This window comes from Salmo salar, chromosome ssa01 (assembly GCF_905237065.1).
Source record: "Salmo salar chromosome ssa01, Ssal_v3.1, whole genome shotgun sequence".
In the NCBI taxonomy this organism is placed as follows: domain Eukaryota; kingdom Metazoa; phylum Chordata; class Actinopteri; order Salmoniformes; family Salmonidae; genus Salmo; species Salmo salar.
The window spans coordinates 8,114,743-8,130,343 of record NC_059442.1 but is presented as its reverse complement, the minus strand read 5'-3'; the positions used below and the strand labels follow the sequence as shown (position 1 = coordinate 8,130,343).

Sequence of the window (15,601 nt, the reverse complement as noted above, 5' to 3'; positions counted from 1 at the left end):
TGATACCTTCAGATGAGTTTCTGATGTGAGCTTTCAATTGATGAAGGTGGTGTAGCACCTTACTACGTTTAACTGGGTTATTGATGCCCCTTCAATTCCAAAGTAAGATTATTAAAGCCATTCCCTCCAGCTGGGTGGGCTACACAAGGCTGAGTCATGTCTTAAGAGAGAGAGGACGTGTAAAGGACAAGGTACAATGAAAACTAAAGATCTTAGTTGACCCTAATAGCGCAAATTTAAAAAACAAAGACAATCAACGAAGTGTAAAAAACAAACATTCTCATATAGAAATAAAGAGGAAAAAACCTCCCTTTCCGAAGCAGCTCTCCAACTGAGATGCAAGCAAAACCCTAAATACAAAAAAAACGTTTTTAGAGCAAAGCATGATAACTTTTACTCTGTGTTACCTGAGATTTGTGACCATTTAACCAGAGTAAACCAAACGTACAGATTGGTCCCCAACAGAGTCTAAGGAAAACTAACCTCGGTTAACAGAGGTTTAAGAGCAATACAAATGGTAAAACTACGACTAAACCATGAAAACAGCCAGATATTGGCATTAGATGCGGCTTAGATCAAAATAAAAGAGTAATGATGCAAATAAAAAGCAACAACTTTACTTACATGCACAGGTTCCCAAATTGCTTACAAAAACATGTTATTGTTGCCAAGAAACACTATGATATTGTCATGTAGTCCCTCCAAACAGACCGCTTGATGTAATGGATACGGTGTCTGATTCCAAATCAGAAGATTGAAGGTTTGAGTCCCATCGTGGTCATTTAAATCTAGTCAAAATATGATTCTTATCGCAATAACCCACTCATTGATTGTCAGAGACAACTTTAACCAAGAATGCGTTATTCGACAAATGTCTGGTCTACTTTTAAACCTTCTGATTTCCACCTAAAACCTTTGGTGAATTTTTTTTTTTTTTTAAAAGACTTAAATCTAGTAAAAATATGTTATGTTGTTTTTGTCGCAATAACCTGGGCTGAGTTTCCCAAATTCAACAGTTCATTACGATACATTGTTGCAATAATAAAGTGCAATATTTGTAACCAGTGTTATCAAATAACACCGCTGTTTCATTTAGTTTATGAAAATATCTGGAAACGGTTCCAAAGAAAGAAAAAAAACCCATCAGGATTCACAAGTGTTGTTCATATATAGTGACAAGAAACAGTATGTGAACCCTTTGGAATCACCTGGAATTCTGCATAAATTGGTCATCGAATTTGATCTGGTCGTCATCATCACAACAATAGACAAACATAGTGTGCTTAAAACTAATAACACACATATCATTGTATTTTTTCTTGTCTATATTGAATACATAATTTAACCATTCACAGTGTAAGTTGGAATAACTATGTGAACCCCTAGGCTAATGACTTCCCCAAAAGCTAATTGGAGTCAGGAGTCGGCTAACCTGGAGTCCAGTCAATGAGACGAGATTGGAGATGTTGGTTAGAGCTGCCTTGCCCTATAAAAAACACTCACAACATTTGAGTTTGCTATTCACAAGAGGCATTGCCTGATGTGAACCATGCCTTGAACAAAAGAGATCTCAGAAGACCTAAGATTAAGAATTGTTGACTTGCATAAAGCTAGAAAGGGTTACAAAAGTATCTCTAAAAGCCTTGATGTTCATCAGTCCACGGTAAGAGAAATATTCTATAAATGGAGAAATTTCAGCACTGTTGCTATATTCCCTAGGAGTGGCCGTCCTGCAAAGATGACTGCAAGAGCACAGTGCAGAATGCTCAATGAGGTTAAGAATCCTAGAGTGTCAGTTAAAGACTTACAGAAATCTCTGGAACATGGTAACACCTCTGTTGATGAGTCTACGATACGTAAAACACAAAACAAGAATGGTGTTCATGGGAGAACGCCACGGAAGAAGCCACTGCTGTCCAAAAAAAACATTGGTGCACATTTGAAGTTTGCAAAAGTGCACCTGGATGTTCCACAGTGCTACTGGCAAAATATTCTGTGGACAGATTAAACTAAAGTTGAGTTGTTTGGAAGGAACACACAACGGTATGTGTGGAGAAAAAAAGGCACAGCACACCAACATCAAAACCTCATCCCAACTGTAAAGTATGGTGGCGGGAGCATCATGGTTTGCTGCCTCAGGGCCTGGACAGCTCCCTATCATCGATAGAAAAATGAATTCCCAAGTTTATCAAGACATTTTGCAGGAGAATGTAAGGCTATCTGTCCGCCGATTGAAGCTCAACAGAAGTTGGGTGACGCAACAGGACAACAACCCAAAATACAGAAGTAAATCAACAACAGAATGTCTTCAACAGAAGAAAATACACCTTCTGGAGTGGCCCAGTTAAGAGTCCTGACCTCAACCTGATTGAGATGCTGTGGCATGACCTCAAGAGAGCAGTTCACACCAGACATCCCAAGACTATTGTGGAACTGAAACAGTTTTGTAAAGAGGAATGGTCCAAAATTCCTCCTGACCGTTGCGCAGGTCTGATCCTCAACTATAGAAAACGTTTGTTTGAGGTTATTGCTGCCAAAGGAGGGTCAACCAGTTATTAAATACAAGGGTTCACATACTTTTCCACCCTGCACTGTGAATGTTTACACGGTGTGTTCAATAAAGACATGAACACGTATAATTGTTTGTGTGATTAGTTTAAGCAGACTGTTTGTCTATTGTTGTGACCTAGATGAAGATAATATCAAATGTTATGACCAATTTATGCAGAAATCCAGGTATTTCCAAAGGGTTCACATATTTTTTCTTGCCACTGTATACACTGATCATATACCCCAGAAATGTTCCATATGCACAAAAAGCTTATTTTTCTCTCATTTTGCGCACAAATGTATTTACATCCCTTTTAGTGAGCATTTCTCCTTTACCAAGATAATCCATCCACCTGACAGGTGTGGCATATCCAGAAGCTGATTAAACAGCATGATCATTACACAGGTGCACCTTGTGCTGGGGACAATAAAAGGCCACTTTAAAATGTGCAGTTTTGTCACACAACACAATGCCACAGATGTCTCACGTTTTGAGGGAGAGTGTGATTGGTATGCTGACTGCAGGAATGTCCACCAGAGCTGTTGCCAGAGAAATTCAAAGTTTATTGAGCTGCCTCCAATATTGTACGTGAGAATTTTGGCAGTACGTCCGGTCTCACTACCGCACACCAGGTGTAACCACACCAGCCCAGGACCTCCACATCCGGCTTCTACACCTGCGGGATCGTCTGAGACCAGCCACCTGGACAGCTGATGAAACTGAGGAGTATTTCTGTCTTTAATAAAGCCCTTTAGTGGGGAAAAACTCATTCTGATTGGCTCGGCCTGGCTCCCCAAGGCCCATACCCTCCTCGGCCCACCCATGGCTGCACCCCTGCCCAGTCATGTGAAATCCATAGATTAGGGCCTAATTTGATTTGATTAGTATCTCTTTTAGTCCTCATTTGGACTAATCTTCCATTAAAATAAATGTATAATACAATCACATTTTCACATATAACACACTGTTACAAACTGACATATTGACAAGATAAATACTCTAATTTATTTCAATTGACTGATTTTCTTATATGAAGTGTATCTTAGAACATTTTGCATGTTGTGTTTATATTCTTGTTCAGTATACTTTATTACAGATTTTTGTCTCAGCATGGCCTCTTGCCTCTCACCTCCTCTTGCCCCTCTCACCTCCTCTTGGGTTTATCTGTGTGTATAGCCCCGGTGTGATCATTGGAGTGTGTGAGGTCAGGGTGTGTGTGTGTGTGGTCAGGGTGTGTGTGGGCAGGATGTATAGAGTTCTCCCCGGTGGTAAGGGCTGTGTGTTGTAGGCTGAGCTCCAGTAGGTCATGCACCAGGCTGCTCTCCTTCAGCAGTCTCCCCATCAGTAGCTCTCCTCTGGCCATCACAGTAGACCGCACAAGGTCTGCCACCTCCTGGAGAAACAATACAACTTCATACAGTACTCAGTGGTGGTGGTGGTGTTGGTCAATTCCATTTCAACTCAGTCCATTCAGGAAGTAAACTGAAACTCCAATTTCTAATTCCAAATTGATCTTATAGGAGACATTGAGGGAAATTGGAATTGAAATGGAAATTCAGTTTACTTTCTAAATTGACTGCATACAAAATTAAATTGACCACAATCTGGGGTGGTGATGGTGTGTGTCGGTGCGTGCGTGGATGCGTGTGTTTGGTGTGTGTGTCTACCTCTCTGTCGAGTCTGCGGTCATTTAATGTGTCCAATCTGACCTCTGACCCCTGTGGCCCCTCCTCCTCTCTGAGCCTCCGGAGTTCCTCCCTCTTCTGTTGCTTGGCAACCTCTAGCAGGGCACACACACGCTGGCGCTCCCACGCACACTCATCATCACCCTGAGAGACAGAACACTCATCATCACCCTGAGAGACAGAACACCCTCATCATCACCCTGAGAGACAGAACACTCATCATCATCACCCTGAGACAGAACACCCTCATCATCACCCTGAGAGACAGAACACCCTCATCATCACCCTGAGACAGAACACCCTCATCATCACCCTGAGAGACAGAACACCCTCATCATCACCCTGAGAGACAGAACACCCTCCTCATCACCCTGAGAGACAGAACACCCTCCTCATCGCCCTGAGAGACAGAACACCCTCATCATCACCCTGAGAGACAGAACACCCTCCTCATCACCCTGAGACAGAACACCCTCATCATCACCCTGAGAGACAGAACACCCTCATCATCACCCTGAGAGACAGAACACCCTCATCATCACCCTGAGAGACAGAACACCCTCCTCATCGCCCTGAGAGACAGAACACCCTCATCATCACCCTGAGACAGAACACCCTCATCATCACCCTGAGAGACAGAACACCCTCATCATCACCCTGAGAGACAGAACACCCTCCTCATCGCCCTGAGAGACAGAACACCCTCATCATCGCCCTGAGAGACAGAACACCCTGATCATCACCCTGAGAGACAGAACACCCTCATCATCACCCTGAGAGACAGAACACCCTCATCATCACCCTCAGACAGAACACTCATCATCATCACCCTGAGAGACAGAACACTCATCATCACCCTGAGAGACAGAACACCCTCATCATCGCCCTGAGAGACAGAACACCCTCATCACCCTCAGACAGAACACTCATCATCATCACCCTGAGAGACAGAACACCCTCATCATCGCCCTGAGAGACAGAACACCCTCATCATCACCCTGAGAGACAGAACACCCTCCTCATCGCCCTGAGAGACAGAACACCCTCATCATCACCCTGAGAGACAGAACACTCATCATCACCCTGAGAGACAGAACACACTCATCATCACCCTGAGAGACAGAACACCCTCATCATCACCCTGAGAGAGAATGTAAATGCGTACATACACATGGACACACACACACCCACTTCCTGTATCACCTGTGCCAGTGGGAGGGGTGTTGGGGGCACATGAACCTCCAGGTGTTTCTGATTGATTGACCGGTGACTGGTCCCGCCCACCACAGCTTGTAGCAGTCGTTGACTAAATGTCAAACAGGAACACAACTCTGTGATACTTACCATTACATCATAGTCGAAGAAATAACATGAGCTGACGCACACCCAGAGAAAATGATTTTATGTAGAGGTGCTGAAAATAAAGAGAGTCGTACACTCTATATATAAACTCCCAGTAATTTATTGGTTACCTAGTGACACAAGTGTCAGACAGGAAGTGGAAGACTGCTTTGTGGTGGGCAGGAGGTAGGCGGGGCAAACACTCTGTCAGCCAATCTGAAATTAGGGCTAGCACTCTGGGCGGGTCCAAATCTGGGGGAGATGAATGAAATCGCAAACTCAATATAAATGATTACATTATTTTATATTATATAAATGGAGCTGCACAGTCAATTTGAACTATTAATATATAATATATATGTATAATAAAGACAATAGATAACTACTGACCAGCTAGCTGAGGGAACAGGTCTCTAGTCATCCCGACCACTGCTCTTACAGCACTCCAGGCCAGGCCACGGTCGGCGGCGAACATGGCACACTCGTAAACAAACTGTTGATAGGCGCTCTGCCATACAGCGTCCCCAGAGAACTCAGGCCACGAGAAGTGACCGCTTAGCTGCTGCACACCCTCCTCTCTCTGACACATACAAGTTGAATAGTGAACAGAGTTCTGGAAACACATTTTACCTATATGAAGTCTGCTTTTTACAGAAACTCACATACACTAAAGATATACTATGGACTAGTTGATAATTGTTTAATGTCACTTCTTGCCTTGTATGATTCATAAACATATAATATTAGCTCAGGAAACCGCACAAATCCTTTCTTTTAGGCAAACTATATGTTTTTTGTTCATGGGTGTGAGGAGTTGTGCCCTGACTGGCCAATGACAATGTCATTTCTGGGCAATATTTCTGTCCAATTACTGAAACTTATTTTGTCTCAAAGTGCACCTCTGTAGACAAACGTTATGTAGGTCTATAGCCTCTATAAAATTGAGTTTTCTCAAGAAAAGAAGCATACATTAGGAGCGGGAAAAAATAAAGCATAGTATTAGGGGTTATAACTTATTGTTTTTCTCTGAATGAACTCAAGTATAGATTGCTAACTTTTTTTCTTCTAATTTGACACTCAGAAACGAAAGGCCATGAGTAACTTGATGAAAAATAATGGCACCAATTGGCCTATAGGTGGCGGTGTTGTAAGTAATCTCACTTAAAACCCTCATATCCGTCACCCCTTGAAACTTCAAGTCTTTATTATGTCCTCCATTTTGGAAATGTTGAAAAACCTTCTTCTCATGAACCAAATGCGGTATGTAAGCCCATGGTACATCTCTTAACTTAGTTTGAGAAAAACTAAGGGATCGGTTAAGAGATGGCTGAGTTATTGATAAATCAGGAAATATGATTTTACATGACCATAAAAACCCTTTGAAAATCCTCTCTACAATGGCCTATCAACTTGAAAACTGTAAGGTAACCAAAGACACTACCATGATGAACCATGTTAAATTTGACATTGATATCTTAAAAAAATAAGGAAACGATTAACAATTAACTTCTTTGACTATGTAACGCTAATGCTTAAAGTCTTCTCTTTTTTTTTCTCCTCGTGGACTAAAAGTCTGATTCACACCAAATTCGATATTTCACAATAAGAGTTTGAGAAAATAACGTTGATGCATTCAAACACTATTACAAGTAGATGCATATTAGCACATAGACTAAAAAGACTTCCAAAATCTTATTCTCATTAACCATAGGACCAAATGACACCAAATGTATGCCCATGGTACATGTCTTAACATAGTTTGAGAAAAGCTAAAGGATTGGTCAAAAGATTGCTGAGCTTTTGACAAAATCAACAACAACAAAACATCATTTGTTATTGTCCATTTAAACTGCTGTAGATCTACTCTACAGTGTCCTGTCAACTTGAAAATGAACCTCAGAATTTGGTATTTATATATATATATATATATATATATATATATATATATATATAAGGAAAATATTAACAACTCATTATTTTGTAACGCTAATGCTCAAAATCATCTGCAATCATCTCCTCATGAACCATAACGTCCAATTCACTCCATATTTTGTGTTTACACTTCATTACATCAAAAAAAGTGTTGCTGCATTCAAATATGGACAAATATGCACATTAGCACATATGCTAACAATAAAAATACTTTACACATTTTCTCCTTGTGAATCATGAGTCAGATTGACTCCAGATTTGGTATATATACTCAATGAATTTGAGAATTTTTAAATGTTTTACATTTAACTATAACAGCCTAACAGGGAACAGTGGGTTAACTGCCTTGTTCAGGGACAGAATTACAGATTTTTACCTTGTCAGCTCAGGGATTCGAGCCATCAACCTTTTGGTTACTGGCCCAACGCTCTAACCACTAGGCTACCTGCCGCCCCCAAGCTGTGAGCATGTCGCTGCATTCAAAGTTGGCCATACCAGAGCTATAAGACCTAAATCAATGATCATGTGGACTTTATCTCATGCAAATGACTGTTAGATTTAAATTATGCAGACGAACAATGTGAAATATAGTATATCTGTATAATCACATATTGTTGCCTTATTATGTGATGTGAATGTAGTGAAAAGTGGATATTTTATTTAGGGAAAATCCTGTCGCTTACGTATTACAGCTGTGGGAGTATATTGAAGTATTTTGGAACGCCAATGTGGAGTGAACCAAGTGAGATTACAAATTATTTACACAAACAGATTTCGACAAAATAAAGTCCCATAATTCAAAGATGAAGGCAAATATACCATTATCCTACACTAACTCTGAAAATATTAAACCAATCATAACATAAATTGACCCCAAAATTGGTATATAAACTCAAAACATTAAGTAATTACTTTACTTGCGTCATCCTTGAGGGTATTGATCGATAAACATGATAATGCTTTCACTGATGATGCACATAAAGGAAGATAGTTCCTAGTCTACATGATACAGTGCTTGCTTTGTTATCCAACTGATCTTGAATAATTTCTGTCATCCTGTGAACCATGTTCATTGCTGCTATATCTATATGTATTGTTGTTGTTGTTATTTACAACAATAATAATAATATGATAGCATGGATAAAGGGACACACCGCGCACAGAAACACGAGCCCTTGCTGTGCGCACACTATCCATCATGCATTGTTGTGTGGACAGGGCGCTTGCATCTCTACTGAAGGTAAGATAAGTTAAAGAAATAGACAGCAGATGTTATCCTGATACTGTGCGGCAGAAATGCAAACGCACTGGATTAGCTACGATGTGTGTGTGTGTTGTTTTCAGAGCCATCCCACCAGTCTCATCAAATATGTGCGATTCGGCTGCTAGAGAACTTGTTGCTTTAAACAGGAAGGTAGGTTTAAACAGGAAGGTACCGAGTGTGTGTATACATCGCAAATATCTCTAAAATAAATGTCTCTGCCCATCCATCCTTTCTCGGCCTCCCTTCACACCTGTCAATCCTCTCCTCTCCTCTACCCTGTAGCCTAGATCAGTGAATATCGACAGGCTACCAATCGTCTCTTACCGCTTGCATGCCGACTAGCCTACCCTAAATGTCAAGTTGTAACGAAGTTAGCTAGTTAACGTTACATCATGAATAGCCTGCATGTTGGATAGCGTAGAGGCTACACTTGTTTTAGTGACGCTCAAAGTAATCCGCACAATCACGTATTGTTTTTTTTCCCCCGTCGTATTCTCTAAACCTGGAGTTGCATTTATGATTGCCGTTTTTTGTGTTTTTTAAATTTATTTTACCTGAAGTTTGGCAATCTCCGCCATCTCTGCGTCTGTCAGGGAGGCCATTGCAGCGTTGTCAGGGGGGGGGGGCGTTTTGGTTGCTATGGGGGGTAGGGTTTAACATTGGCTGATGACGTCGCCTGACTGGAATTTCCTCCCATTTCAGTATTCTGATGTCTATTCCTAGGAGTTTCTGCAGGTGTATTTCTAGCAGTTTGCTTGCAATTTCTAGCAGTTTGCTTGCTATACCAGAGTTAACCCGAAACCTCGTTTTATGTCTTGTCTGCTCCTTAGTTGAGTTGACAACCTGCAGTAGGTGCGTGCGTGCGTGCGTGCCTGCCTGCCTGAGTGTGGGGGGTTAATTCCCCGTGAACACAGATGGCTCAGGCATTCTAATCCTTTTTCTTACGAATCCCACCCCTTCTCCTCTCCTCTCCTCCACCGTCCTGTTGTCGGGATCATAAATAGATAAATGGTGTGAACAACAGAGCGAGAACCGGAAACAATAAACCTAATATTATTTCAGGGCCATTAACGACAGAGAGAACGGAATGCATGCTGTGCAGACCGGGTCATGGGCAGAACTGGGAGTTTACGGTTCAGTATCTGACCTGGAGTTTACCGTTCAGTATCTGACCTGGAGTTTACCGTTCCATATCTGAACTGGAGTTGACCTTTTCCGTATCTGTGGATTACATCAGAGACGCTGCTTCTAGCTGTGGGTTATAAAGCAGAGAGCTGTTGTGGGATCTAGACCTGTAGGAGACTGGACAGTGAGTCCTGCAGTGAGGAGTTGATTGGCTGAATCATCTGTTTCTGGTAACTGTGACCTGAGGAGTTGACTGGCTGAATCATCTGTTTCTGGTAACTGTGACCTGAGGAGTTGACTGGCTGAATCATCTGTTTGCTGGATGAGAAGAAGCTGATGGGTTCTTTCAGGTAAGCACAGGAGAATAACTACTGTGTGTGTGTGTGTGTGTGTGTGTGTGTGTGTGTGTGTGTGTGTGTGTGTGTGTGTGTGTGTGTGTGTGTGTGTGTGTGTTTTATGTAGCCTATAGCTCCCGGGGTGAGGTGGATTAAGGTGTTTGTTCAGGTGAGTCACAGCTGCTTAGAAAGGGATGAGGGCCAGAGAGGGAGGGAGGAGAGGAGGAGGGAGGAGATAACGAGAGTGGAGATGAGAGGGGGAGGGAGGACTCAGAGGAGAAGACAAAAAGAACAGACCAGAAAGCAGAGGGGTGAAAGCGAAGGTGTTGAAATGAAGGAGAGATATTGGGTTACGAGAGCGGGAAAAGGGGAGAAGTTGACAGAAAGGAGATTTTTGAGATGGAGACAGAGTTGTGAATCTGACCCCCCCCAGAGGCACACTTCCTGGTTCAACTGTCTAGTTCCTGTCATCACAGGAAGTTGACAGGCTTCTATAACCCCCCGACACACACACACACACACACACACACACACACACACACACACACCCACCAGTGGAGCAGGTGTCTCAAAATTGCCAAGGCGGATCTGAAAAATACACACAGGAGAGAAGCTATTTTGGTGTTCTTTTCAAACCAGTCAGTCTCCAGCCTTACCAGGAGAGAGCTCTGTCGTTGATACCAGGAGAGGGCTCTGTCGTTGATACCAGGAGAGGGCTCTGTCGTTGATACCAGGAGAGGGCTCTGTCGTTGATACCAGGAGAGGGCTCTGTCGTTGATACCAGGAGAGGGCTCTGTCGTTGATACCAGGAGAGAGCTCTGTCGTTGATACCAGGAGAGGGCTCTGTCGTTGATACCAGGAGAGAGCTCTGTCGTTGATACCAGGAGAGGGCTCTGTCGTTGATACCAGGAGAGGGCTCTGTCGTTGATACCAGGAGAGGGCTCTGTCGTTGATACCAGGAGAGGGCTCTGTCGTTGATACCAGGAGAGGGCTCTGTCGTTGATACCAGGAGAGAGCTCTGTCGTTGATACCAGGAGAGGGCTCTGTCGTTGATACCAGGAGAGAGCTCTGTCGTTGATAGTTATTCTCCTTACCAGGAGAGAGCTCTGTCGTTGATACCAGGAGAGAGCTCTGTCGTTGATACCAGAAGAGAGCTCTGTCGTTGATACCAGGAGAGAGCTCTGTCGTTGATAGTTATTCTCCTTACCAGGAGAGGGCTCTGTCGTTGATACCAGGAGAGGACTCTGTCGTTGATACCAGGAGAGAGCTCTGTCGTTGATAGTTATTCTCCTTACCAGGAGAGACCTCTGTCGTTGATACCAGGAGAGAGCTCTGTCGTCGATACCAGGAGAGAGCTCTGTCGTTGATACCAGGAGAGAGCTCTGTCGTTGATACCAGGAGAGGACTCTGTCGTTGATACCAGGAGAGAGCTCTGTCGTTGATACCAGGAGAGAGCTCTGTCGTTGATACCAGGAGAGGGCTCTGTCGTTGATACCAGGAGAGGGCTCTGTCGTTGATACCAGGAGAGGGCTCTGTCGTTGATACCAGGAGAGGGCTCTGTCGTTGATACCAGGAGAGAGCTCTGTCGTTGATACCAGGAGAGGGCTCTGTCGTTGATACCAGGAGAGAGCTCTGTCGTTGATAGTTATTCTCCTTACCAGGAGAGAGCTCTGTCGTTGATACCAGGAGAGAGCTCTGTCGTTGATACCAGAAGAGAGCTCTGTCGTTGATACCAGGAGAGAGCTCTGTCGTTGATAGTTATTCTCCTTACCAGGAGAGGGCTCTGTCGTTGATACCAGGAGAGGACTCTGTCGTTGATACCAGGAGAGAGCTCTGTCGTTGATAGTTATTCTCCTTACCAGGAGAGAGCTCTGTCGTTGATACCAGGAGAGAGCTCTGTCGTTGATACCAGGAGAGGACTCTGTCGTTGATACCAGGAGAGAGCTCTGTCGTTGATACCAGGAGAGAGCTCTGTCGTTGATAGTTATTCTCCTTACCAGGAGAGACCTCTGTCGTTGATACCAGGAGAGGGCTCTGTCGTTGATACCAGGAGAGGGCTCTGTCGTCGATAGTTATTCTCCTTACCAGGAGAGGATTCTGTCGTTGATACCAGGAGAGAGCTCTGTCGTCGATAGTTATTCTCCTTACCAGGAGAGGATTCTGTCGTTGATACCAGGAGAGGATTCTGTCGTTGATACCAGGAGAGAGCTCTGTCGTTGATACCAGGAGAGGATTCTGTCGTTGATACCAGGAGAGGGCTCTGTCGTTGATACCAGGAGAGGGCTCTGTCGTTGATAGTTATTCTCCTTACCAGGAGAGGATTCTGTCGTTGATACCAGGAGAGGATTCTGTCGTTGATACCAGGAGAGAGCTCTGTCGTTGATACCAGGAGAGAGCTCTGTCGTTGATACCAGGAGAGGGCTCTGTCGTTGATACCAGGAGAGGGCTCTGTCGTTGATACCAGGAGAGGGCTCTGTCGTTGATACCAGGAGAGGACTCTGTCGTTGATACCAGGAGAGAGCTCTGTCGTTGATACCAGGAGAGAGCTCTGTCGTTGATACCAGGAGAGGGCTCTGTCGTTGATACCAGGAGAGAGCTCTGTCGTTGATACCAGGAGAGAGCTCTGTCGTTGATACCAGGAGAGAGCTCTGTCGTTGATACCAGGAGAGAGCTCTGTCGTTGATACCAGGAGAGGGCTCTGTCGTTGATACCAGGAGAGGGCTCTGTTGTTGATACCAGGAGAGAGCTCTGTCGTTGATACCAGGAGAGGGCTCTGTCGTTGATACCAGGAGAGGACTCTGTCGTTGATACCAGGAGAGAGCTCTGTCGTTGATACCAGGAGAGGGCTCTGTCGTTGATACCAGGAGAGGGCTCTGTCGTTGATACCAGGAGAGGGCTCTGTCGTTGATACCAGGAGAGGGCTCTGTCATTGATACCAGGAGAGGGCTCTGTCGTTGATAGTTATTCTGCATACAGTCTTCAACTTCCACCTCCAGCTGCCAACATTTATGTATCTGGCAATTACTAGATGACATGACAGAGAGAGAGAGACAGATAGAAGAGAAAGATAGACAGACAGGAGTAATAGAGAGGCAGACAGGAGAGAGAGGCAGACAGGAGAGAGAGGCAGACAAGAGAGAGAAGCAGACAGGAGAGAGAAGCAGACAGGAGAGAGAAGCAGACAGGAGAGAGAGATAGAGACAGATTGAGACAGACAGGAGAGAGAGATAGAGACAGATTGAGAGAGACCGATTGAGACAGACAGGAGAGAGAGACAGAGAGAGAGACATAGCGACAGACAGGAGAGAGAGAGATATATAGCGACAGACAGGAGAGAGAGAGAGAGATATATAGCGACAGACAGGAGAGAGAGAGAGATATATATATAGCAACAGACAGGAGAGAGAGAGACAGAGACAGACAGGAGAGAGAGAGAGAGATATAGCAACAGACAGGAGAGAGAGAGAGATATATAGCGACAGACAGGAGAGAGAGATATATATATATATATAGCGACAGACAGGAGAGAGAGAGAGATATATAGCGACAGACAGGAGAGAGAGAGATATATAGCGACAGACAGGAGAGAGAGAGAGAGAGAGATATATAGCGACAGACAGGAGAGAGAGAGATATATAGCGACAGACAGGAGAGAGAGAGATATATAGCGACAGACAGGAGAGAGAGAGATATATAGCGACAGACAGGAGAGAGAGAGATATATAGCGACAGACAGGAGAGAGAGAGAGATATATAGCGACAGACAGGAGAGAGAGAGAGATATAGCGACAGACAGGAGAGAGAGAGATATATAGCGACAGACAGGAGAGAGAGATATATAGCGACAGACAGGAGAGAGAGAGAGAGAGAGACAGAGACAGACAGGAGAGAGAGAGAGATATATAGCGACAGACAGGAGAGAGCGAGATATATATATATATATATAGCGACAGACAGGAGAGAGAGATATATAGCAACAGACAGGAGAGAGAGAGATATATAGCGACAGACAGGAGAGAGAGACAGAGAGAGACAGAGACAGACAGGAGAGAGAGAGAGATATATAGCGACAGACAGGAGAGAGAGAGATATATAGCGACAGACAGGAGAGACAGAGACAGACAGGAGAGAGAGACAGAGACAGACAGGAGAGAGAGAGATATATAGCAACAGACAGGAGAGAGAGATATATATATATATATAGCGACAGACAGGAGAGAGATATATAGCGACAGACAGGAGAGAGAGAGACAGACAGACAGGAGAGAGAGAGAGATATATAGCGACAGACAGGAGAGAGAGAGAGACAGAGACAGACAGGAGAGAGCGACAGAGACAGACAGGAGAGAGAGAGAGACAGACAGGAGAGAGAGAGATACAGTGTTCCTCTGGTATCCAACAGACAGTCTGACCTCCTGGTCTTCAGATGTCTGACACTTTATTCTCTACATCTCTAAGTCCATAAAGTACTTCATGTGATGACACAAATGCTCTGTTTGGTAAGATCTAAGTAAGATGTCATTCTATAATCGTGCTGTGTGTGTGAAGGGGACTGTGCCTCAGTGTGAAGGACTGTGCCTAAGTTTCTCAGAAGCTAATCCCTAAACTGTATTCAAAATAGAGCCTTTCAGCTGCCAGCCACTGTGAACTGATTCCTGCCCTCTGCTCTGACACGTGGGTGGCCAAGCGTCCTCTTGGAGAGCCTTTCAGCTGGCAGCCACGGGGAACTGATTCCTGCCCTCTGCTCTGAGACATGAGTGGCCAAATGTCCTCTTGGAGAGCCTTTCAGCTGCCAGCCACTGTGAACTGAATTCTACCCTCTGCTCTGACACGTGCGTGGCCAAGCGTCCTCTTGGAGAGCCTACATAGACATTTTAAAAACCACATTGTGGAACACTCAAATAGTGGCTAACCCTAACTCAAATAGTGGCTAACCCTAACTCAAATAGAGCTAACCCTAACTCAAATAGTGGCTAACCCTAACTCAAATAGTGGCTAACCCTAACTCAAATAGACCTAACCCTAACTCAAATAGTGGCTAATCCTAACTCAAATAGTGGCTAACCCTAACTCAAATAGAGCTAACCCTAACTCAAATAGAGCTAACCCTAACTCAAATAGTTGCTAACCCTAACTCAAATAGAACTAACCCTAACTCAAATAGAACTAACCCTAACTCCAATAGAGCTAACCCTAACTCAAATAGAGCTAACCCTAACTCAAATAGAGCTAACCCTAACTCAAGTAGAGCTAACCCTAACTCAAATAGAGCTAACCCTAACTCAAATAGAGCTAACCCTACCCCAACTCAAATAGAGCTAACCCTAACTCAAATAGAGCTAACCCTACCCCAACTCAAATAGAGCTA

At 44.0% G+C, this 15,601-nt stretch overlaps 1 protein-coding gene across 1 annotated transcript; it reads right to left on the bottom strand.

The window, feature by feature from the left end:
• Positions 1-3,093: 3,093 nt before the first annotated feature.
• Positions 3,094-9,389, bottom strand: cssa01h8orf74 (chromosome ssa01 C8orf74 homolog). Its single transcript, XM_014202988.2, has 6 exons — positions 9,328-9,389; positions 5,968-6,157; positions 5,709-5,829; positions 5,440-5,542; positions 4,219-4,380; positions 3,094-3,944 (listed from the first exon to the last, which is right to left on the bottom strand). The coding sequence occupies exons 1-6, from the start codon at positions 9,373-9,375 to the stop codon at positions 3,696-3,698; spliced, it is 873 nt and encodes a 290-aa protein (XP_014058463.1). The 5' UTR covers positions 9,376-9,389; the 3' UTR covers positions 3,094-3,695.
• Positions 9,390-15,601: the final 6,212 nt, after the last annotated feature.